Source organism: Trachypithecus francoisi, unplaced genomic scaffold (genome assembly GCF_009764315.1).
Source record: "Trachypithecus francoisi isolate TF-2019V2 unplaced genomic scaffold, Tfra_2.0 Lachesis_group15, whole genome shotgun sequence".
NCBI lineage: Eukaryota > Metazoa > Chordata > Mammalia > Primates > Cercopithecidae > Trachypithecus > Trachypithecus francoisi.
Window position 1 is genome coordinate 69,060,370 of NW_022681460.1, and position 26,387 is coordinate 69,086,756.

At 38.0% G+C, this 26,387-nt stretch overlaps 1 protein-coding gene across 1 annotated transcript in view; it reads right to left on the minus strand.

The window, feature by feature from the left end:
- ADGB (androglobin) overlaps nt 1-26,387 on the minus strand; it is a 245,122-nt gene that overhangs the window by 66,921 nt on the left and 151,814 nt on the right. Inside the window, exons 19-26 of the mRNA XM_033235138.1 lie at nt 26,185-26,299; nt 23,251-23,418; nt 18,511-18,646; nt 17,761-17,898; nt 14,881-14,974; nt 10,937-11,071; nt 10,259-10,412; nt 3,173-3,360 (exon numbers count right to left, since the gene is read on the minus strand). Coding sequence (XP_033091029.1) covers nt 3,173-3,360; nt 10,259-10,412; nt 10,937-11,071; nt 14,881-14,974; nt 17,761-17,898; nt 18,511-18,646; nt 23,251-23,418; nt 26,185-26,299 — 1,128 coding nt within the window. The remainder of the gene's footprint in view (nt 1-3,172; nt 3,361-10,258; nt 10,413-10,936; nt 11,072-14,880; nt 14,975-17,760; nt 17,899-18,510; nt 18,647-23,250; nt 23,419-26,184; nt 26,300-26,387) is intronic.

Below are 26,387 nucleotides of genomic sequence, written 5' to 3' on the forward strand. Positions count from 1 at the left end.
TACCTATGCAGTATCACTTGGCTATTTCACTAGACCACCACATTTAAAAACTGAAAAGGAATCAGTTGTCTTCCTATGGCCCACCTTGCAAATGAGCTTCTCCCCTCTAAGTAAATGACATCATGCAAACATTTCCCAAGTCAAACTCTAGAACTCCAGAAAGGCTGTCAATTTTACCTCAGTATCTGAAAATCCTTTTTCTTCTCTCCAGATTCCCTGTCACTGGCTGTAATGGGTTGAATTGTGTCCCCTCCTACCACCAAAGATCTGTTGGAGTTCTAACCCCCAGTGCTTCACAATGTCACCTAGTTGGAGATAGGGTCTTTTGCAGAGAATCAAGTTAAAATTAAGTCATTAGAGTGGGCTCTACTCCAGTATGATTGGTGTCCTCATTAAAAAAGGGGAAATTTAGGACTGAGCACTGTGGCTCGTGCCTGTAAACCTAGCACTTTTGGGAGACCAAGGCAGGAGGATTGCTTGAGGCCAAGAGTTTGAGACCAGCCTGGTCAACATAGCAAGACTCTGTCTCTACAAAAAATTTAAAAAATAATTAACTGGGCATGGTGGCATATGCCCATTGTACCAGCTATGGTGAGGTGAGAGGATTGCCTGAGGCAAGAGTTAGAGTTTTCAGTGAGTCATGATTGTACCACTGAACTCCAGCTGGGCAACAAAGCAAGATTGTCTCTAAAAAAAAAAAAAAGGGAAATTTGGGAACAGAGGCATACAGGGGAAAACACCATGTGAAGATGATGGCAGAGATAGATGTGATGCTTCTAAAAGCTAAGGATAACCAAAGATTACCAGCAAACCACAAGAAGCCAGGCAAAAGTCATGAAACAGGTTGTCTCCCACAGCCTCAGTTGGAACCAATCTTGCTGACCCTTTGATCTCACACTTCTGTTAATAGTTTCCACAGCTCTGCAACAATGCATGTCTATTGCTGAAGCCACCCACCTAGCGTGTGGACTTTTGTTACGGCAGAGTCCTTGCAGGTCAATATGCTGCCCTACTTCAGACTACCATAATCTCACTCCTGGGTTATTGCAAAGCTTTTACCTGGTTTCCCCCTCTCCGGTTGTGCTCCCCTTTCATTCATTCAACACACTGCTGCCTTGAGTGAAGTTTCTTTTTTTCATATTCCATGTCTTTTATGATTAAATATAATTTAAAAATAATAAAGTTCTAACATCTTTTCTGTTATATAATTAGCGGGCTGGGAGAAGTTGCTCACATCTGTAATCCCAGGACTTTGGGAGGCCGAGGCAGGTGGATCACTTGAGGCCAGGAATTTGAAACTAGCCTGGACAACATGGTAAGACCCAATCTCTACAAAAAAATACAAAAATTAACAAGGCTTGGTGGAATGCACCTGTAATCCCAGCTACTTGGGAGGCTGAAGCATGAGAATCACTTGAACCCCAGAGGCAGAGGTTGCAATGAGCCAAGATCATGCCGCTGTACTATGGCCTGGGTGACAGAGTGAGATTCTGTCTCAAAAAAACTATATATGTATATATATAATGTACTTTTTAAAATTCATGCTATGCAGACATAATTTTTAACACAAATCTGATAATGTAATCTTTCTTAAAATCCTTTAAAGAGTCCCCTTGCTCCTAATGTAAAAATCCATACTTCTTGTCCAGTGAGGCTCTTCTCAGAAAGCCTTTGCTAACATTCTGGCCTTACTTCTTACTATAGCATGCTGAAACCCAACTCTGCAAACAAAAAACAATGTCTTGAGTTTCCAGAAAAGGTTGTATATCCTTTAATTTATGAACTTTCACTTGTGCTACCTAAGCAGCTCCCTGTTCACCTTCCTCACCACTCAGCTTGACTTTAACCCAGCTTCTGGGACTCCTTTAGGTAGTAGGTTAAATGTCACTTTTTAGTCTATTAGGGGTCCTGCCATGTGATATGATGGTTTCCTATCATAGTAGTTAAAATATTTTATCACAATTGCTATTTTTAGTTATTGGTATGTTTCTTTCCTTCTTGAGAATGCATATATTTTCCAAATTTTCTGTGCAGAGAAGTGTATATTAAAATGAGAAGATAAGTATTCCAACAACATGTTGAATAACAACACGTTGTTAATGGAGGCCAATTATGTATCAGACACTGTGTTAGGTCCTATATTGAAAATAAATGATTCTTGCCTTCAATCAATGTTGATTCTCATAGTGGCCAATGTGAAGTTAACTAGATAGAATTTGATATGTCACAGTCTCAGAGAGAACAAAGGACTATAGGAACATGACGAGAGCCAACTAATTATATTTGAAGGTTTAATCACAAAGAATTTTACTACTGAAAAATATCATTAAAGGTGATGAATTTTTTTTTAGGTGGAGAGGTGGTGACAGGACACATGAGACAAGAGGAAAGGTTTGGGCAAAATAAAATTTCTGGGCATATATATCAGGAGGTGGTCGTTAGTTCCGTCAGGAGAGTGCACTGTGTTAGACATCTGTTCAAGAATGCTAAATAACATGCTATGTGCTTCAGAGTTGATCTGTAGCCAATGGAACGTTATCAAAGGTTTTAAAGCAGGCAAATCACATGTTTAAATATGTGTGGTTGAAAGGCAATTACTGTGATAGTAAAGGATGAGTATGTGAATGGATATGGAGAGAGAAAAAAAACTGATTAAATGCAGAAAAGGGAATAAAATAGAGTCATGGATTCCAGAAACAAAACAATTCTATAGACCCAAGGTAATGAGGGCTGAACATAGTGCAGGAACATTGAAGACTGATTAACGAAAGACAGTGGAATCTATGATTAGGCTATTAAAGGAGAACACTGCACATAGGTGAGCATGAAAAGAAGACTGAGTTGGTTGATAAAGAAACCCCCACAAAATACTAGCCAGAGATGGAGCAGAAGAGGAAGAAAGTAGTAAGAGGAAGCCATGTCATGAAGAATCTTTAATCAAAGTCAAGTAGAATGAAGACTAAGGAAATCTCACTACTATTATATGCAGCCATGCAGGCTTAATCTTACATAACACCCACATAATCACATTACACTCAATTAATTGTTTCCAAAAAGAATATAAAATTTGAAGTTCAAAACCGACTCAGGATTTTACTGCAGAATTTATTTTTATCCTAAAATATTAATATTTTTTAAAAAACGCCTTTCCTCTTCTGTCATATACTTGTACCTGAATAAAATTTTCTTATCATTGGGCACATAGTAACCTCGGATTTCCTTTATAGCAAAGGTATTGCATGGAGAGTCTCGAGACAGGCATGGCAGTGGAGCAGAAGAACCAATGAGACGCAGTTTCCATCGTGAGGCTGCTACGTACGTGTCACCTGTAAATGCTTCTGCCACGAAAGTGTATCCCTTCTATAAGAAAGATAAATTACACAGAAATGAGTTACATTATTATTCTGTCAAATGTACAATATCTAATAGTACTAAATGTCTTATTATTATGATATTATCTATAGGTCTCAAGATCTCTTAATAAACATAGAGCCACTAGGATTATGTTTAGAATTTCTCTTAGAAAGCACTATCCTACAAAGTTTTCAGGAAAACAGTAAACTGATATTTTCCTTTGTGTGGTTCCTTAACTATAAAATAAAGTGCTTAACCACAATAGATGATTACTATGTCCTCTTCTAATGCCTCCCACGGCAAATTCTTATCATTGCACCATCCCAGAGTAGCCCAAAAGCTTCTTACTTGATTTTCCTGTCTTCCAGATCCATCTTTCTGGAATACTGAAGTAAGAAAGGCAGAAAAGTTCAAAGAAATGTATTCTGTTGATTTGACAGGTAAAACTATAAAATTAATAGCTGATTTGCTTCCACAGAACCCAGATGTGTGATTGAGGATGAGCTCTTTAGATAGCAGAAAAGGGGAAGCTCAAGAGCCTGGGGATGGCTTACTTTATGATGGGGAAGAGCTTGGTTTAACATAATTGGACAGCTGGCTAAGGAGTCAGTGAATCAAAAGCATGATATAACAGATGTAAATGTTCAAAGTAATTCTGAGATTATAATTCCAGATGCCCCTAATAAAGAATAAAAAGATAGATTTGTCTTCCAGCTGTACTCTGTCCACAGATAGCTCTCTGGTAGGTTTAGATTTCCAGAAGTAAAAATTATATACCTATATATATATATACATATACATATATATATATATATACATATACATATATATATATATATATATATGCCAGAATGAATTTTTTAAAAGTTTCATATGCATCTAGAAATATTAGCTGGAATTCCAATCCCTATAATGAGATGAGAATTGCAACACCAACAAGGACTTTATGACATTATGTCTGGGGCAAGTAAAAAAAAAAAGTATAATAAAGCATTTTAACTTGCAAAGTGTAATGCACATATGTGTTGATATTTTTATTATTATTTGAGTTTATGGTACTAATGAATTAAAGAGGCAAAGCAAAATTATTTTGTTTTTGCTTCGACTCAGAATAATTACAAAGGAAAAAGTTATTAAATGGTGGGATAGATATTGGTAAGTGAAAATCCAAAGCTAAATCAGTGATAGGATTACAAGACAGAACTTGGCTATGCTAAATGGATTCAGTAGTAAAAGAGTTATATAATTGAGTACTGAGTATTGAGGGATCCTATAGACTACTATTCTGAATTACAGTGTATGGTCTTGAGTATTTATGAAAAAAATAAAGTAAACAATTCTGATTTTTCAAACTTAAGAAGAATATATACTCTGCAAACCATAGACTAATAAGTTTAATAATAGTTCTTATCAAAGTTCTGTCGTAGCTCATAGAAAGGATGTCTCATGTGAACCTCAAAGATAAAACCTATTCTTAAAAGCAACATGAGTTTATTGGGAACAAAAACTTATTTACTTTTTTCATAAGATTAGAAGACACAACATCAGGTAAAAGTTGCAGATATGGGGTTTATGAATTTCATGCAGGCATATGTCAAGGCCTCTTGTGAATTTCATATGAGCCAGGATGCCTCTTGATGAGCCTGCTGGGCAGAATTAGCCACAAAATTTCCACCTAAGATTGCTAGTTATATAACTGCTCAATAGTGTTTTAGACATTGTCTAATCAGCCAAAGATGTTCTCTCTTGAGGTGTCTCCTAAGTCCACCATATCAATATGCCTTGTAGGTACCAAAAGACTGACACAGTCACAGGGTACAAAACAATGGAGCAATGATCCTCTTTACATTTTGTGGGTCAGAATTACTTTCAGAGGTAGCATTCAGTTCTGGGAACCACATTTTAGCAGACACAAAGGTTGTTTGGATAAATGTTCAAAGATCACGAATTATGAAGAGAGGAAAACTGCAGCACAAAAGGGACCACTGAAGCTATTTTTCTATTCACACAGCTTGATATTCTCCTCCACAATTTCTCCACTTTTAACTTTTTTTCTTTTTGGAGATGGAGTTTCTCTCTTGTCACCCAGGCTAGAGAGCAGTGGCATTATCACGGCTCACTGCAACCTCCGTCTTCTGGGTTCAAGTGATTCTCCTGCCTCAGCCTCCCTAGTAGCTAAGACTACAGGCACACGCCATCACACTTGGCTAATTTTTGTATTATTAGTAGAGATGGAGTTTTGCCATGTTTTCCAGGCTGGTCTCGAACTCCTGATCTCAGGTGATCCACCCGCTTTGGCCTACCAAAGTGCTGGGATTATGGGCATGAGTCACTGTGCCCAGCCTTAACTTTCTTTCTAAACAGAGCTGGCTAGAGTGAGAAGACAGAAGAGATAAAATATGAGATAGGAAGATGTTTGCTGCAATCTCAATTTACAACTTAAAAATAATAGTTAAATGGAGCTAGAATGTTCTTCTGATCATTGACTCAAAATGTATCACTTAGAACTATCTGAAAAATTCAAACTTAATCAAGAGAGGGAGGTCTACAATGAAGTTTCTAAGACAAAAACCAAACCCAACCCAACCCAAAGAAGTATGCTAGATGTAAATAACAGTCAGATTCGTACTTGGCTCAACCAAATATTCTTTAAAGATCTCTTCCAAAATGAAGTGTTCAAGACTAGCATTAGTCTATTTATCAAGTAATACAGAATTCATAGATAGAATTTGATGACATCTATAACCTTGATAGAGTCTCCCTTTAAATTAAATCATCTTCTTTCTCTTAATCTTTGTGACTTTTGAATTCTAATCACAAATTAAATACATTATTTCTATTCAAAAGGAAGTCTAGCTCAAACTTCAAAAACAAACATTCAAAAAGTAATCCACTGGTGCTTGGACAAATTTGTTCGTGAAGAACTAGCTCTATAGTTTGGTTTAACCCAAGGCATTCTGCTGCAGAAAGGTCAGGTTTAGAGGAGGGGTGTCCAATCTTTTGGCTTCCCTGGGCCACAGTGGAAGAATTGTCTTGGGCCATGCACAAAATACACTAACTCTAACGATAGCTGAGGAGCTTAAAAAAAAAGAATCACAAAAATGTCTCATAGTGTTTTAAGAAAGTCTACGAATTTGTGTTGGGATATATTTAAAGTCATCCTGGGCAGCATGCAGCCTATGGGCCGTGGGTTGGACAAGCTTGGTTTAGAGATATCATTTGTTAGGACATGGGGAAGAATAAATATAGCATAAAAGGAAATTGTGTGGGTCAAATAAAGTTTGGAAATACATGTTTGATGTACAGAAATTGAATTTTATTAGCAAAGTATTCTGTTTTTAAGTGATATGTAAATGCCCTTTCAAGGTAATTAACAAGAATAATAAGTAAAAATAATATATTGATGCATTCACTTTAATCAAGTGAGTTTTTAAATATTATGTTTAGGTGTATAATTCCAAGCATAGATAACTGTACACAAAAATATAGATGTTTATCAGATTTGCTTATAAAATGTAAATGTTAAACTTGCCAAATTTAATACAAAATAAAAGGAATTTAAGCCCGTTACAATTTGATAATATCTTCAAATTTAATAAAATCTGATTGCAATATAAAAAATCTATCTTATTAAAATTATAGAAAAACATGCTAAGGATTTAATGAAACATATACAACTTTCAAATTATAATAAAATTATTTAAAAACTTTCAAAAAAGCAGATTATATATGTATATAATATACACATATACACACACATATGTATCAATGGGGTTAAGTAGTTCCATCAAAAATTTAATTGCCCTTATTTTTAAAATGTTTCCTAAAATCTCTAAGACAGCATGAAAGAGCTATTAGGATTTGTATGGAGTTAATACATTTTTAAATTTATCCTTCCTTTAAACGAAAGCAGTATTCATGAGATAAGTATGTTCTAATTTACATAAAATAATGTATAGAATCATAGGCTGAAATGAATCTCAGAAGTCAAGTACAGACATAACTCAAAAAAGAAAAATGAAGAGGTTCAAAAACATAAAGCAGCAGAACGGAAGATCAGAGCTAAAACAGCCCTCTTCATATCCAGCTAGGTATACATTATTATTTGTTGTGATTCTCTCTTAGAGGAAATGACTGAAAAGAAAAATATGAGATTTATATTATTTATTTTTTTGGGGGGGGAGAGTGTGTGATTTTTTTTTTTTTCATTATTATACTTTAAGTTCTAGGGTACATGTGCACAACGTGCAGGTTTGTTACATGTGTATACATGTGCCATGTTGGTGTGCTGTACCCATTAACCCATCATCTACATTAGGTATATCTCCTAATGCTATCCCTCCCCCCTCCCCCCCACCCCATGACAGGCCCCGGTGTGTGATGTTCCCCTTCCTGTGTCCAAGTGTTCTCATTGTTCAATTCCCACCCATGAGTGAGAACATGCGATGTTTGGTTTTCTGTTCTTGTTATAGTTTGCTGAGAATGATGGTTTCCAGTTGCATCCATGTCCCTACAAAGGACATGAACTCATCCTTTTTCATGGCTGCATAGTATTCCATGGTGTATATGTGTCACATTTTCTTCATCCAGTCTGTCATTGATGGACACCGGGTTGGTTCCAAGTCTTTGCTATTGTGAATAGGGCCGCAATACATATACGTGTGCATGTGCCTTTATAGCAGCATGGTTTATAATCCTTTGGTTATATACCCAGTAATGGGATGGCTGGGTCAAATGGTATTTCTAGTTCTAGATCCTTGAGGAATCGCCACACTGTCTTCCACAATGGTTGAACTAGTTTACAGTCCCACCAACAGTGTAAAAGTGTTCCTATTTCTCCACGTCCTCTCCAGCACCTGTTGTTTCCTGACTTTTTAATAATAAGAGCTGTTTCTGACAAACTCACAACCAATACCATACTGAATGGGCAAAAACTGTAAACATTCCCTTTGAAAACTGGCACAAGACAGGGATGTCCTCTCTCACCACTCTTATTCAACATAGAGTTGGAAGTTCTGGCCAGGGCAATCAGGCAGGAGAAATAAAGAGTATTCAATTAGGAAAAGAGGAAGTCAAATTGTCCCTGTTTGCAGATGACATGATTGTATATTTAGAAAACCCCATTGTCGCAGCCCAAAATCTCCTTAAGCTGATAAGTAACTTCAGCAAAGTCTCAGGATACAAAATCAATGTGCAAAAATCACAAGCATTCTTATACACCAATAACAGACAAACAGAGAGCCAAATCATGAGTGAACTCCCATTCACAATAGCTTCAAAGAGAATAAAATACCTAGGAATCCAACTTACAAGGGATGTGAAGGGCCTCTTCAAGGAGAACTACAAACCACTGCTCAATGAAATAAAAGAGGACACAAACAAATGGAAGAACATTCCATGCTCATGGATAGGAAGAATCAATATCGTGAAAATGGCCATACTGCCCAAGGTAATGGCCATCCCCATCAAGCTACCGATGAGTTTCTTCACAGAATTGGAAAAAACTACTTTAAAGTTCATATGAAACCAAAACAGAGCCCGCATTGCCAAGACAATCCTAAGTCAAAAGAACAAAGCTGGAGGCATCACGCTACCTGACTTCAAACTTCAAACTATACTACAAGGCTATAGTAACCAAAATAGCATGGTACTCGTACCAAAACAGAGATATAGACCAATGGAACAGAACAGAGCCCTCAGAAGTAATACCACTCATCTACAACCATCTGATCTTTGACAAACCTGACAAAAACAAGAAATGGGGAAAGGATTCCCTATTTAATAAATGGTGCTGGGAAAACTGACTAGCCATATGTAGAAAGCTGAAACTGGATCCCTTCCTTACACCTTATACAAAAATTAATTCAAGATGGATTAGAGACGTAAATGTCAGACCTAAAACCATAAAAACCCTAGAAGAAAACCTAGGCAATACCAATCAGGACATAGGCATGGGCAAGGACTTCATGTCTAAAACATCAAAAGCAATGACAACAAAAGCCAAAATTGACAAACGGGATCTAATTAAACTAAAGGGCTTCTGCACAGCAAAAGAAATTACCATCAGAGTGAACACGCAACCAACAGAATGGGAGAACATTTTTGCAATCTACTCCTCTGGCAAAGGACTAATATCCAGAACCTACAAAGAACTCAAACAAATTTTCAAGAGAAAAACAACCCCATCAAAAAGTGGGCGAACGATATGAACAGATACTTCTCAAAAGAACATATTTATGCAGCCAACAGACACATGAAAAAATGCTCATCATCACTAGCCATCAGAGAAGTGAAAATCAAAACCACAATGGGATACCATCTCACACCGGTTAGAATGGCAAATATGAGATTTAAATAAACAGAGAAGCATGTGGTTTGAGTGAAGGTCAGAGATCAGGGTCTACCATTCAGCCACAGAAAGTCCCCAAGTACCTCTGGCTGGTGAAGGAATTTATGTAGCCCTCAAAATGAGGTGGTGATGATTGGTGGCTATGTGACTACAATTTTCTGAAATATACAGGAGTAGAATAAAAACCCAGTGGGAAACAAAGACAGTCATCTGATTTGGTTTTGGGATAAGGCTAAAGGAGCTCTTTAGATTCATTTCTATTTTAAGCATTTATGTGCTTCTTAAATTTCAATAATTAGAATTTCCAGTGCTTTCTTTTTGCCATGTTTTCTTTGGGGAGAAGAAGAAAGAGGGTTGAGAGGTGAAGAATGCTTTAGCATTTACATTAAATGCCTCCTACTGTTAAATATATGAGACTTCTATAGTGAAAGATCAGGGCCTTATTTGCCTGTTAAGTAGATTAAAAACAACTCTGCCCTCCCTTCAGGACCCTCTACAAGCTGGTGACTTTTCACTGCCATTCTATCATAGGTGGAGAATGCAGTTTATACCTACCTTATTCTTGGTATAAAGATAAGGCACCACTTTTTGGAACACCTTGGGCACTTGCTCCATTGTGTCATTATTAACAACGTGTAGGATACAGATTGGAAGTGTAGAATATACTTTGGGAACCAAAATCATATCTTGAGGAACCAAAAATGTTTCTCTGTAATTACAAAAGCATGAACTTTCCCTTGACATAAATCTTAAAGGAAGTTTGAAATTTGCATTAATGCTAAGAAATTTTTTTTAGAACTCCAAAGTTCCAAATAACTAAAAGGCACACATATTATTTTCTTTTAGAAATTACTATTCATATGCTATTTTGTCAAGTAGATGCAAGCTCTATTAAAAAATTCAATTTTATAAGTAATTTGTGACTTTTACCAGATATGTTATTGCTTAGAAATTGAAGGATCTTTTTCTATTCTAAAAGCATATTAATTTGTTATATTATTTTTATCATGAACCTAAAAGATTCTAATAATTAGTAAACATTCTTCATATTTTGATGAATAGATAAAAATTTATATAATATCTCATTTAAAATGCCAAGTGTGGAAGAATTTTAACTAACTTATGAAAGCAACCCAGAAGCTAATACCTTTACTACTATCATAAATAAATATTGATAAATATAGATACTGCAAGCCATTTAGAGACATATTTGTCATTCTATAATAACCTTACCTGAATACTATAAACCAAGAATTTGGTGGCTGCTCTTGATAAGTCACAGTATAATCCGCAAAAGCAATCTTAGTTTCTTCATCTTGATAGCATGGATAAGATTCCAAAGACTTGCACTTGCTTTTAAACATTAGTCTAGAAATATAAAAATAAATTAAGTATCAATGGCAAAAGCCACTTTAAAGATAAACTCTATTTACAAAAAGAAATAAAAATAGTGTAAGATATTGCAAGTCATTGTTTGCTAGATTGAGATTTGATCAAAGGGAATCTGTGTAGTCCCTGAGACATGTTGCCAAAGGATGGGGACCCATTTTAGGTCACTCACAAAAGATATCTGTCAAAGGTGCCCAAGGTTGTCTGAGGCTCTTAAAGGAGAACATGATCCATGATTGAGGGAGTAAAGTTTATAGCTGGGAAACCAGAAACAAAGTTGAAGCTATAAGGATAGAAAAACTAGAAGCAAGCAAACCAGCAACAAAACTGGGTGAGAGTCACTGAAGGGCCTGGAATTAAAGTAGAGAATGGAGACTGAAATGGAGTTTAAAGTGAGAAATACGTTTGGGAAAATAGATTTAAAAAATCTAAGGCCATGCACAAGTGGAGAGTGCTGGCTTTCCTCCTGCATGATTTCTGAGGGTATAAGGGAGTAGAGCATACACTGCTAAACTAATTATAGAGCTGAGGTTTCTCCATGTTTTCCCCCTAGAAGACTGTGACATATTCCAGAACATAATGGGAGTGATGATGTGGTGGATTTTCCGGGTCTTATCCCTCCCATTCGGCCAGAAACTGGATGTGCCCTTAGTAGCAGTGGGAATATAAGGCCCTGTATACAATGTCTCAGGTATTAGCTGGGATGGAAGTCTTATAGCCATAGCAAATGGTTCTCTTTTAGAGGTCTAGACAGAGCCAGAGGTGTTCTTGTCTTTCAGAAGGCAGAGGTTTTCATTGATTGTCAGTGGAAAGCAAAGACATGGTGGTCCTCATGGAAGACAAGTCACGTACTCCATTTCATCATTGGTTTTTGTTAGGTTTTTGTTGATCATAGGCTTTTGGTAGGAGGAAACTAACAGGATTATACTTGGAAGGGGTTTAAAAGACCTTTTAAAATGGCGACAAGGACAAATAATAGGGTAACCATATATCTGGTTTGCCTGGGATAGCTGTGGTTTATACTTACAGTACTGGACTAATTATTAACAGTTCTCCATCTTTTCTTGATAATATCCTAGTTTGGATGATCAATGGTATGATAATTCTAACTAGGAGCTATAAAGTGCAGATCTGTCAATGCAGGACACCCCCACAAATCACACAGGGCTGGCCTAATCTATACAAGGATGTTGGCTCAACCAACGTGGGAATTAAGCTGGTCACAGTGGGAATTGACTGGAACGGGACCTGCACCATTCTAAAATGAGGGTGATTTCTGGTCTTCCCAGATGTCACTGCTCCTGTTAAACATTCTACCCTTTTAATGAATGTAAGGCTTTCAAAATCCTGATGCACTATATACAATATTTTGAATGACCTAGGGTGATGTACCTGACTGAGTTGGAAGAGTTAGTCTTAATTAAGAATTAGTTTTAATTTAGTCAGATTTTTATCTGATACAATGCCCTCATAGGAGAGCTTGTTTTTTAGACATCATTTGCAAGAAAATTGGGTGCAAGATATTACCCACGTATTTTCTTATGATAGGCTTCAGAATGCAGAAGTAACTTGTACAAGAGGGTCTGTTCTCTCTGTGTGTGTCCACACAATTGGATTGGGTTGTTAAGATGAAATGGGATTCGGCCGGGCATGGTGGCTCACGCCTGTAATCCCAGCACTTTGGGAGGCTGAGGCAGGTGGATCACGAGGTCAGGAGATCAAGACCATCCTAACACGGTGAAACCATGTCTCTATTAAAAATACAAAAAATTAGCCGGGCCTGGTGGCAGGAGCCTGTAGTCCCAGCTACTTGGGAGGCTGAGGCAGCAGAATGGTGTGAACCCGGGAGGTGGAGCTTGCAGTGAGCCCAGATTGTGCCACTGCACTCCAACCTGGGCGACAGAGCAAGACTCCGTCTAAAAAAAAAAAAAAAAAAGATGAAATGGGATTCAAATGGGATTCAATCTTAAGACTAAATCATAAATTGGTAAACTTAGTCTTCCCAGTTGACTTGGGGAAAGTTCTTCCCCTTCAGAGTTGCGAATGAAAGGCTAGGTTTCAGAACCTCAGACTTCCACATGTAGTAGTAATGACAATACCAATGTTTGCAATAGCTACTTTTCTGTAATGATTCAATCTGTGGCATTGTGCTAAGTCTACCTGTCTACCTTAATTTATCTTTACAGATTTATGAGGGAATAGTATTAGACAGTAGATATTATTATCCCTATGCTACATATAAAAATTAAGTTTAGAGAGGATAAGAATCTTATCTTAGATAACAATAATTAATAGAGCTGGCGTTAGCTTCAGGTCTTGTGTCAAATTGTGTGCTCTTAACCAAAGAATTAATGTCTGCTAGGATAAGGTAGCTTTGGATGCCACTGGCATTTGAGTTTAAATAACAGACTTTTTGGTTTTATCTGTCCAAGAAATGCATATGTAGAACTCAAAGCATTGAAAGAGCATGGCCTCTGTATCAGATATGAGCTGAGAGTCTGTGAAATGGTCTTGACTGTAGTGGAAAGATCACATGGAGAAGAACAGCAACCTCCTGAAGGTATTATGCTAGTGTTTCAAATACACCTCCCTGTTGTACTATTCCTTAATAGGGGCGCTCACTTTTTAGCACATCATTTTCATGAAAATTTGGTGTAGGATCTGACCTACAGATCTCCTCCTGGTAGCCCCAAAATACAAAAGCAGGTTGGAAAAGAGGGTTTGTGCTCCTTATGTGCATTCAAACAATTAAAACTTTAGGCGAAAGTGGAACCCTTTTAGGAAATGGATTCTGGAGTAAAGATTAATCAAGTAATCTGCATGGGGTCTGCAGAGTCTCTTGAAAATGTAAATTGATGTCTTTTATCAGTTTAGGAAGGTTCTCACCTGTTATCTTCGTACTTTCTGTCACTCCAATTACTTACACATTAAGCTGTCTGAGAATGCCCCACAAGTCCCTTATGCTATTTTCCACTCATTTTCTCTTAGCTTCACTTGGGATACTTTTTATTGATATATTATCCAGTTCACTAAACTCTTCTTCTACTATGCCTAATCTATGGTTAAATTTATTAATGAGTTCCTAATTTTGGTTATTAAAATGTTCATTGAGGTACTTTCCATTTGTCTGTGTTTTATTAATTAAATGCTCAAACTTTTAGTCTATTTTCTCTTTTTTATTATTTATTTTCTTGCTCATTTTCATAACAGCCATGTTTAGATGTTTTTTTCTTCTGCCACCTCTGAAATCTAAGTTGCCAGAGGGTATGGTTCCACATATTTTCCATAATGTACAGTGTGTATATATATGGGGGGGAAGGTGGGTGGGTGTGTAATTTTTTTCTGTTTTGTTCAGGTTAGCTGGACTGTTGGACATGAGTTATGGCTAGAATGCAGTTTTTCTAAGGTTCAATCTACCAAGGCCTTGCCCCTGTTTAGAAAGTGTTGCCCTCCAAGGATTTCATCTGACTCTTTGTTAACTGGGATCTCATCCCTTACCAGGTGCTAAACTTTGATTTTTGTCTTCTCAGCACCATAAGTTTTAAGGAAATTTTGTTCTGCTCCTAGAAGTTTTCTGCTTAGATTTTTAGTTCCGTGCAATTAAAATATAAACAAAAAGTAACAAGTACCATAGAAATGTTTCAGATAAAACATTGTGGAAGGTCCAAAGTAATGGTGTGGTTCCAGCTGCAATGACCGGGGAGCACTCAACGAATATGGTAGTATTCAAACTGGACTTTGACAAAAGGACAATATACTGCAATAAAAATATCATTTGACTGCTTTACCTTAAGAGAGAAACTGCATACTGTTCTAAATTCATTTCCAATATAGCCCAAACTTTTTGAAGAGTATCTGCAACACTGATATTTTCTTTTGTGTCTAAAAATAATAATAAATAATGACAACGTTAAGCTTTAAGATGCCTGAAAGATCATCTTGTTCAAAGTCTTCATCTTCACAAATGAAGTTGAAACTCACAAGTAAGATGGTATTCAAAGTCATAGGCTTCATTAGCAGAAAAAATAGGTTTAAAATATGAGCCACAAACTTCTAATTTGTGCTCATTGTATTATGCTGTTTCACAAACTGCTCATTGTATTATGCTGTTTCCCTTCATCTTTAAAGTCTTAAAATATTGCTTGACCTAATTTAAGATAGTCATCAAAGGGTTTACACTAAAACTTTTTTTGTGACAGGCCTTATCTCAGAAAAAGTAATCCATCCAATTTTTCTAAAGAACAATGGCTAATAGGATTTTACTAGAGCTCTATCTACTGCATTATCTGCAAATGGTTTAAAAGTAGATAATTTGCGGCCGGGCGCGGTGGCTCAAGCCTGTAATCCCAGCACTTTGGGAGGCCGAGACGGGCGGATCACGAGGTCAGGAGATCGAGACCATACTGGCTAACACGGTGAAACCCCGTCTCTACTAAAAAATACAAAAAACTAGCCGGGCGAAGTGGCGGGTGCCTGTAGTCCCAGCTACTCGGGAGGCTGAGGCAGGAGAATGGCGTAAACCCGGGAGGCGGAGCTTGCGGTGAGCTGAGATCCGGTCACTGTACTCCAGCCCGGGCGACAGAGCGAGACTCCGTCTCAAAAAAAAAAAAAAAAAAGTAGATAATTTGCCAAGAAAATGTGAATCCATATTAAGAGCCTCAAATTTACTGTATCAGAAACTAACATTCTTTTACTAATTATCCTATCTTAATATCTTCATGGTATTTACCAGCATCTAAAATTGATATCTTCATATATTTACTTGTCTATTATATGCTTACTCTCACTAGAATACAAAATTCATCAGGGTAGAAATCTTGTCTGTTTTATTGACTGCTATAAGGCCAAAATATGTAACACTGCTGTGCAGTCAAGAGTTATTCAATAAATATATGTTGAGTGAAAAAAATGCAAACACTATTTAAAAAAACATTTTGAGTAGTTGAACACAAACTCTATGAATTGCTCACATTTTCAGTCTCTAAACTGAATTGCTCACATTTTCAGTCTCTAAAAAGGGAAGTAAAATCATTATATGAAAAATTTTACAACATATATGTACAATAAAAGCATATTGTACCGTATGCATGGTTTGAATGTATTTCCCAAACTTTATGTGTTAGAAACTTAATTCCCAAAGTAACAGTATTGGGAAGTGGAATCTTTAAGAGGTGATTAGCTCATGAGAGCTATGCCCTTATGAATGAATTAATGTAATTATTGAAAGAGTGGGTTAGTTATCTCAGAAGTGGCTTCCTGATAAAAGGATGAGTTCTGACTCTCTCAATCCCTCCTTTATCTTCCTCTTTCTCTCTTTCTTTCACGAATGTGCTCTCTCACCCTGCCACCTTCCTCGTGGGATAAAGACTCTGTCCAGATGCAAAGCCCTTGATTTTGGATTTTCCAGCCTTTAGAACTATAAGAAATAAATCTCTGTTCTTTATAAGTAACCTGGTCTTTGGTATTCCATTAAATAAACCAAGACATCTTATATTGAGTTTGATGAATGCATATGTTTTGTAATGGGAGGAAAAAAAAACATTATATTAGACAACTGTCATTATGTAATTTAGGGTTTTTAAACCATTGTGTATCTGATGTTTTTATGGCTTAAACATTATCATTAAATGTTTTAAATAGATCCATTTTTTTTTTACAATAAAATGTTTCAATATATGTAAAGAATTCTATTGGAGCTAAGGCTTCTCCTATCAAAATGTCAGCAAAAGCCACAGAATGAAAAGGACTGAATATATGTGTTTTGTTTTTGTTTTTGTTTTTTGAGACAAGATCTCACCCTGTCACCCAGGCTAGAATGCAGTGGTGTGATCTCAGCTCCAGCTCAATGCAACCACCACCTCCTGGGCTCAAGTAATCCTCCCACCTCCACCTCCCAAGTAGCTGGGATTACAGGCACATGCCACCATGCCTAGCTAATTTTTATATTTTTTGTAGAGACATGGTTTCCCCGTGTTGCCCAGGCTGGTCTTGAACTCCAGAGCTCAAGAAATCTGCCCACCTCAGTCTCTGAAAATGCTTGAATATAAGTTTTGCATCTGCCATGTTTTATTTTAAGCTGATAAAATAGACCTTCTGGCAAAACTATTTGATTTCGTATACATAGATGTATCTGATTTAATAAATTTAAGAACACAGTTAAAATGCATTTTATGCCTTCTAGATGTATGTTACTATGGACATACATGGTGGCTTCTTTATTATGCATTAGTTTATTCATTCACTTAATTATTCATTCATTTGAAAAATCATCTGGAAATGTGAAAATATCATGACTTAGCTGAGGCTGACTGAAGTAGGACAGTGCTAGGTAGTTGGGATATATACAGAAAAAGATCTGTTCCCTGTTTTAAAAGAATTTGCAATAGATTGGGAAAACAAAGCTGATCATTCTTTCATTTTTTTCACTCATTCTTTTAGCAAGTATTTATTGTGTGCTTATGATGCACCAGGCACTGTGCCAATCCTGGGAACAAGACACTCAGTGTATTGGACATACTTCCTGATTTCAAATAATTTCATTATTTAGAGGACTGAAATTAATTAGTTGAGCCATAAAGTGGGGTGACTCTAAAATACTTTTATTAACACACATAAATACTTGTTCTTATATAAACAAGTTCATTTTATAAATGTTTGGACATACATACCTGGTATTCTGGCTTTCATAAGTAATCTAACATAAGTTCCTCTCCACATGGCTTGAATTTTAATTGCTGCTGCTACTTCCTCAGGAGAATACTCTTTATCACTTGTGGGCATAGAATATTTAACGTCCAGCCATTCCACTGGAAAGGGAAAAATAAACTTTGGACTGGAAATTATATTTAATCCCTTCCCCAAGTTTCAATGCCTTTAGCTGTTAAAGCCCTCTAACGTATAAAATTCTACATTCCAAGGGTTAGCATCATATTTAATATTGCCAGATCTAGGTGGTTCTTGTTAGAACGTAAGTATTCTGCAGGAGGGAAAACACACAAAATACGGACGTCTTAGTGAACTACTATTGATTTCTGTGTGAGTATAGCCAGAGATTTCTCTCAAAAATAAAAGACATGTCAAAATGATGGGAAGAAGAGGAAAGTAGGGTTACTTGGGTCAGAGGATCTTGCCAGAATTATTCAAATCAAACCATATAGATTAGTGACTTCCATATTTTTAAGGTTAGGAGTAAATAAAACAGGGAAGTTCTAGGCTCCCCTGGAAGTATATGTGGTGGGGATTAGGAGTAGGGGATCCCCAGCAGGTCCTTGGAGCCCCTTGAGCTTTTAGAGCATTGCTTGAACTCCATGACAGTCCACGGAGATCTATTCCACTTACTCCACAAACACATTTCTCAAATTATTTACCTTGCTTAAAACTAGGAATTCCTTGATTAAATATATACAGTTAATGGGTACCTAAAGAAACCTCTTCTAAGGAGGAATTGAGTAACTCCAAGTCCAAAACCATAGCCCGGAATGCAAATTTGAAGTTTGGAGGAGGTTTTGTTATTTGAACTTTTTTCATTAAACGCCATAAAGAAAGATGAAAAACCTGAAACAGATAAAGTACATTAATTTTTTTATAGCAAGAAAATAACCATTTCTCAGATATACACACAACCGAACAGAAGATTCTTTGAAGTCCCACTCACCCAGTAAGATACCAAAATTATCATTTGATTATTTGTAATTTAATAAAATGTAATCACTACAACAATGTTTATAATATAGGCTCAATTAAAATACAGCATTAAACTGGTAGAGGAGGTAAAGAATAAGGTAAAAAAAATAGCATTATCCTTGTGCTTAAGCAAGTTAAATAGCTTATTTTATTGATTCTAAGATGCCATCCATTGTAAGACACATTATTATTTCATATGTTACTTAAAATGAAAATATATTTCTTAGAGTTTTTTAAATCATTTAGTGGTGTTACTAATCTCATATTGAAAAAACTCTTTTAGACTTAGGCAAAGCTTTTTCATCATATGTCACATAGTTGTGTAATTATCAAAGTATAAAATGGAGTTTTTTTTTTTTTTTTTTTTTAACCAAAATAGCTTCCTTCTGCATAAGTGATTCATTCACCAAGACCCTTTACATATTAAATCAGGGCCAGCTACATTGGGCACATGCGGAGTCATCTTGGTAGTATGAAATGGTGAACCAACCACATGGGCTCTCTTTCATCCAGGCTCAGTCATCTAACCTATCAGCAGTAGAAATTGACCCTGGTCTTTGATATGGTATCGTCCCCTAAGAAGTCTGGCCAGTTACTTGGTGGCAAGTTGCTTCAGTGGACTAGACGTCCACTAGGTGGGTCACTGATTCCTTACAAGAATTGACTCCTGCCTCAGCTATGAGTTTGCTTTCTGTGTCCTTGGTACCTCGGCCAGCATCATTATCCAAGAGGTTATAGAAAATCTGGTTTGCAAACATGGGATTCAGCTAACATACCCGTGGACCAAGAGTTGCATTATAGAGTAAGGATTTAACCACTGGGAATAGTCTGGAACATGTTGGTCCTAACATATACCATACATAGAATTGATAAAATTCCTGGTAGATTGAAATGACACATAGAAGGCTCAGTTAAAAAGCCAGCCTGGAGATGACACTTGAAGTACGTACATATGAAATCAAAGACCAATATCTGGTACTGTATCTGCATAGTTAAAACACACAGGCCTGAGATTCAAAAGTTGCAAGTAAGATTGGCCTCCCTCCCCATCATCTGACATGACCCATTTGCAGAATCCGTGCCCGATTCCCCCACAATAACGGGTTTGCTAGATTACAGAACACATTTCTTGAAGGAAGGAAACAAGGGATAATCCCACCAGGGAATACGGTATTATTTACGATAAACCTAAACTATGACATATGTGAAGTTGCTTTGGGCCTCTCATTAATATAACAGGATAGGAGGAGAATTCACATTGCTTGTCATGAGTACTAGGGTTTCTGCTACATTGAGGGAGCAGGGAGAATTTAGTCTGAAACTTGCTGGGACATTTCTTGATGCTTCCATAGTGAATGAGCAATTGCAGCAACCATGGCCTGGTTAACAGTAAGGCAGCCAAGATCCTGCACCCATCACGATGGAGAATCTGGATCACCCACCCGGTGAGCCACTAGAAGAACTGGCTGCAAAAGAAGGCAATCTAGAATGGGTGGCAGAGGAGAGAGGTGTTGAATACTGATTGTGGCCTCAGGGCCAGTGGTAGCTATAGAGACAACAGCCTTTTTTGTCATATGGTGATTTAATTATTTATTTGTTTAATTTTAGACCTTGTGACCAGCTACCAACTTGAAGAATGGATGACAGAGTTTACTTAAGGGTTGGGGCACTATCAGACTTGTTCTACAGGTGAATTATGGTAAATATTTCTTGTTTATTACTCTCATGCTGTAGGTGAGAAGTTCTCAACTGGAGTTGATCTGCCCCTCAAGCAGCATTGCCAAATTAAATACATTACACTATAAGGGCAAGTACAAATCAAAAAATAAGAGACTTAATCACTCCCTATAAAAAGAAGCAAAGAGGTTGTATTCAGAACACTTGTAATGATAAGTTCTCTCTCTCTCTTCCTGTCTCTCTCTCTCTTCCTCTCTTTCTCTTACTCTTTCTTTCTCTCAGAATTGTATGTAAATCTTATTTATTTATTTATATTTGAGATGGAATTTCACTCCTGTTGCCCAGGCTGGAGTGCAATGGCGTGATCTCGGCTTTTTGCAACCTCTGCCTCCCAGGTTCAAGCGATTCTCCTGCTTCAGCCTCCCAAGTAGCTGCGATTACAGGCACCCACCACCACTCGTGACTACTTTTTCTGTTTTTAGTAGAGATGGAATTTCACCACACTGGCCAGTAAATCTTTCTAAAAAGCTAAGTAAGCCTCTTGGCCATTTAACAGCCCAGGAATGTTTTTCTCCAGGACCTGAGAACCATTTCTTTGAAATGTTAATCATCATGGAAGATAGCACCAGTATTTCCCAGTTTCTTTGGGAGAGTAGGAGACTAGCATTGGTAGGTACCTTGCTGATATGAAGGTGTTACAAGCATTTTTCTTTTGATAAAGCTAATTACCTAACACAGATGGTCACCCCTATACCAAGTGAATTTGGGATGAACTATGTTGTGTGGCAAGAGGTACTACGGAGTCCTTTTCCTTGAGGACTACATATTGTTTATCTTGACAGTTTGTGTGAAATGGGCTGTATCTGCTTGCGGTAAGATTTTGTTTGTTTGTTTTTTGTCTTTGCAATCTCTTAGCAGATTGCCTATGATGTGCATCATCTTCTGGCTTAAACTTCATTCAACGATACATTGTTTTCCTTCTCTTCTGCCTTGTGAACAGGTCATCTAGGTTGGGAGATTTTCTTTCTTTTTTTTTTTTTTTTTTTTTTGAGACGGAGTCTCGCTCTGTCGCCCAGGCTGGAGTGCAGTGGCCGGATCTCAGCTCACTGCAAACTCCGCCTCCTGGGTTCATGCCATTCTCCTGCCTCAACCTCCCGAGTAGCTGGGACTACAGGCGCCCGCCACCTCGCCCGGCTAGTTTTTTGTATTTTTTAGTAGAGACGGGGTTTCACCGTGTTAGCCAGGATGGTCTCGATCTCCTGACCTCGTGATCCGCCCGCCTCGGCCTCCCAAAGTGCTAGGATTACAGGCTTGAGCCACCGCGCCCGGCCGAGATTTTATTTCTAATTATATTTCCTCAAGAACCCCAAACACCCAGTCAACTTTGAATAATGGATAAAATAAATTTTATATAAGTAATTTTATAAGTATACTGGGACAGTAGTATACTTCTGTCCTAAATATTGCACATATGGTTTGTTTACACACAAAATGCAGTTTAACTGGGTGTCCGGTATTTGTATTTACTAAATCTGACAATGTTACCCCTCCCTGCAGGGGCATCTGGCAATGTCTGAAGCCTTTTTCAGTTGTCACAACTGGAATCTACTGGTGTTTAAAGGGTGGGGACCAGAAATGCTATTAAACGTCCTACAGGGCATTACAAATGAACTGCGGAAATATAAAGAATCATAAGAATCTACTATGTAAAATGATATGCCAACAAGTTGGTTAACCCAGAAGAAAAGGACAAATTCCTAGACACATAGAGGCAATATTAAATTGTAATAACAAGTATCCCATGTTGACCAGGCACAATGCTCATGCTGCTAACCCCAGAACTTTGGGAGGCTAAGCCAGGAGGATTGCTTGAAGTCAGGAGTTGAAGACCTGCACAGGCAATATAGTGAGACCCCATCTCTTAAATTTTTGTTTGTTTTTAATAGCCAGGTGTGGTGGTGCATGCCGGCAGTCCTAGCCACTTGGGAGGGTAAGACAGGAGGATAGCTTGAGCCCAGGAGTTCAAGGCTGTAATGAGCTATGATCATGCTTCTGCAAGCCAGCCTGGTTGACAGAGCAAGACCTCATCTCTCGAAAAAAGAGAAAGTCTCCCATCAAATAAAAGTGCATGACCTGATGGCTTTACTGTTGAATTTTACAAAACACTTAAAGAAGAACTAATACAAATCCTTCTAAATCTCTTCCAAAAAAAATTGAAGGAGAGAGAATAATTATTTGACCCAAAATGTTAATAGTGTGAGGGTTAAAAAGCCAGACATAAGCCCACCTGGTTTTAGTGCAACTGCAGTGGACAGGTCCATATGTGCCTTGTGAAGGGGTTACCAGAAAGTCTCTTTGCTTCATCCCCTCAAGGCTGCCCGTGAAGCCAGAATGCTACTCGGCCTGGCAGAGGCACACGTTGTAAGTGTGAGGAAGTCAAAGCCCTCGAGGGCAACCACCTAATATTGGGGAAAAGAGTTGGTGGAGAAAAACCACATCTTGCCATCCTTGAGTGGGAACTTTTAAAGGGATGTCCCACATAATTCCTCAGGACACCCTGCACGGCTGATTCCCAGTAACCACAGCAGTAATTGTCATGTCCTTTAACCAATTTCTTTCTCTTTCTCATTTCATTATTTTTACTCCCTAATTTCTGCTTTCTGAAATCACCTCCCAAATATATTATTTTCATCCAAAATATTTTCTCTGGCTCTGATTTGAGAGGTCACCTAATGGAAAACATACCATTTCAAAAAGAAAGTTTCCTCTTCTGAACATCATATTCCAAAGAAGCTTACCCTGAAGTGCTGTGCAGTTAGTTCTTTATCATGGAAGGGGACAGGGTAGTGAGCTGTTTGCAGATCCTTCAAAGCTGCAGAGAGTTTACCCTTATCTTTGAAATTAGCAATCACATTTCCAATAGCTTTCATAATCAACAGAGACTGTTCTGTAAATCGGCAGCTCTCCTGTGAAGACAAAGCATGGCAGCCACCCTCACTCATCCTTAAGTGTTATTTAGTTTATACAGATTAATGTCTGTTAAAATGTGAAACCTCTGCCATATGGCTGATTCAATAATTCTTTGTAGAGGATTTGACATCAAGGCAGTTTACTAAATTCTGCAATCTCAGAAATAAAAAACAAAGAATGCAATTCTTACCTGAGTGGGACCCCTGTAGGAGGAATATTCACCTCATATTGGGGATCACGGAAAATTTCCCCACCACGTTAATAACCAGACGTAGTTCTGAGGACATTTAGGATTAGCCTGAGAAAAAACTGTGTGGAGTTTGAGGACTGACAAATAGAGATTTCAGGGAGAAAGCCAGAAAGATAAAAAAAGATGAGAGGGTGATCTAGCATGGGATGGTGGCTCTCTCCTGCTATAAACTCTAAAAAAAAAAGAAAAAAAAATCATAAAGGAAGAAGGAGACAGGAATTTCAGGAAGTAACCAATTTTAAAAAATCGGAGAAAACTATGAGGTGTTTGGAGCTGTTGTTGTTGGTGTATGGTGGGTGGTCCTGGAGTTGCCTGGCAGCAGCATGAATAAAGTAAAATTGGAAAACAAACAAAAAATAAAATATTTTTTCCCCTTAGAGGGCACCATGGTGCAAACATGATTCTCGATTCTGTCCTGAAATTTTGGGGAATGGCCCAGCAAGTGTGCCTGGAGCACAGATGCCTTGCTAGGGTGAGAAACTGATGAAAGCAGATGCAACTGACACATTATTGGAACACACTGACTTAGAATCCTGACAAAACCTACAGAAAGCTTCATCTCAGTGGTGTCTCTCCCTAAGGTGAAACCATGACCAGAAAAGTTCTCTGGTCAAATATTAGATAGGGATCAATTATGGTTCTACGTAGCTTTAGTCTCTCTGCCCTTGGGTCAGTCTATTCTCTTTTGTTTCTTGGACTTGAGCTCCAACAATCTTTTCAACATCAGGAAGTGATATCTCCAGGGAAATGTGAGCTCACAGACCAAAATAAATAAACACCTGGGGAGATAAATTATCTAAAGGGAGACAACAAACTGACAATGTGTACCATGTAAAGCAGAATTATTTTTTGAAAAACACAATTTGAAATCAGCAAGATAAACCTAGTTAGGGAAATAAGTGACATCTGTGTCTAAAGTGAACTTGCTGATTGGTGTGATCTTGCTGTGGCTGTTGAGCAAGAGAGAAAGAGAACTGGTGAGAGGTGGTACAGCAAACAGAGGAGGCAGCCCTGGGAACTCTTGCACAGCCACTGCTCAGACAAGGAAGAATGCATGAGTGTGACATGTGTAGGAGCCATCTGTTTGCCACAAAATTTGCTGGCAGGCTTAGAGAATCCCATCAATACAAGGTTGTGCTATTTGGAATTGGTTTTTGTTTGCTTGTTTCTTTTTTCTTTTCTTTTTTTTTGGTGGGAAAGGGTTAGAGCTGAGGAAGCATCAGGAATTATACAGTGGGAAGGTCGGCTGCAAATATTCTCCCAAATGCACGTGCACAAAGGGCATCTAAAATCAAGAGAAGATTTCAGGGGGCATACTGGTCCCATTGACCTCATCTCTTCTTTCGGACCCCATCAGAACAGAGAAGCAAGAGAAACCAAGGAGAAAAGACCAAGAAGAGTGAGAGGAGACAAAGGTGAAGAGACTGAAGCTTCTGAGCTACTCCTTCCCTGCTAAATCCCAGAGACACATGCTCCAAATTCCTTAGGTAAAGGAAGAAATGAAAGGAGAGAAAGAGACCAAAATTTTAAACTGTATTAAAAACGACTACACTGATCTTTTATACCCCAAAGAACCAATGATACAACGGGATCTAACTAAGATATTAACAGAAATGAAAAGACATTCAACAGAGTAGAGGTGAGAGCAGTTGTTGGAGAAAAGTATACATATTTCTCTTGTATACCTATAGGCTTCAGACTTCATTATAGACTTCATGGTTGCATGTGGGGATTTCTTGCAGAGTATACTTAACTGTTTTTTTGTTTTTTTTGTTTTGTTTTGTTTTTTTTTTTTTTGAGACGGAGTCTCGCTCTGTCGCCCAGGCTGGAGTGCAGTGGCCGGATCTCAGCTCACTGCAAGCTCCGCCTCCCGGGTTCACGCCATTCTCCTGCCTCAGCCTCCCGAGTAGCTGGGACTACAGGCGCCCGCCACCTCGCCCAGCTAGTTTTTTGTATTTTTTAGTAGAGACGGGGTTTCACCGTGTTAGCCAGGATGGTCTCGATCTCCTGACTTCGTGATCCGCCCATCTCGGCCTCCCAAAGTGCTGGGATTACAGGCTTGAGCCATCGCGCCCGGCCTACTTAACTGTTTTAAAAGGTAAAAAATGAGTAAGTTGAATATAAAATAAAAATGTGTTTAGTTCAAAATCTTTGAAAATAAAGCACATAAAAATTGCAGTTGTGGCTGGACACAGTGGCTCGCGCTTGTGATCCCAGCACTTTGGGAGGCTGAGGCGGACAGATCATGAGGTCAGGAGTTTGAGACTAGCCTGGCCAACATAGTGAAACCCCGTTTCTACTAAAAATACAAAAAAAAAAAATTGCGGGGTGTGGTGGCATGCACCTGTAACCCTAGCTATTTGGGAGGCTGAGGCAAGGAGAATTGCTTGAATCTGGAAGGCAGAGGTTGCAGTGAGCCGAGATCATGCCACTGCCCTCCAGTCCTGGCAATAGTGCGAGACTCCACTTCTAAATAAATAAATAAATAAATAGCTGTTGCAAAAATACTCACTGGTTCGAAGTTGGGCAGTACGACGTGTTCATCCCCAATGACAAATGACACCATGCTGCAGATGTGTATGGCGTGTCCTACTGGGGAGTATGCGTTGAAGAGTAGCATGTGTCTCCTTAAAGAGAAGGGGTGCTGGATGAGAACCGAGTGCTTCCTGGGTGGTAGCATTTGACCTGTGAGTTCCTTGTTCACACTTTGGAACT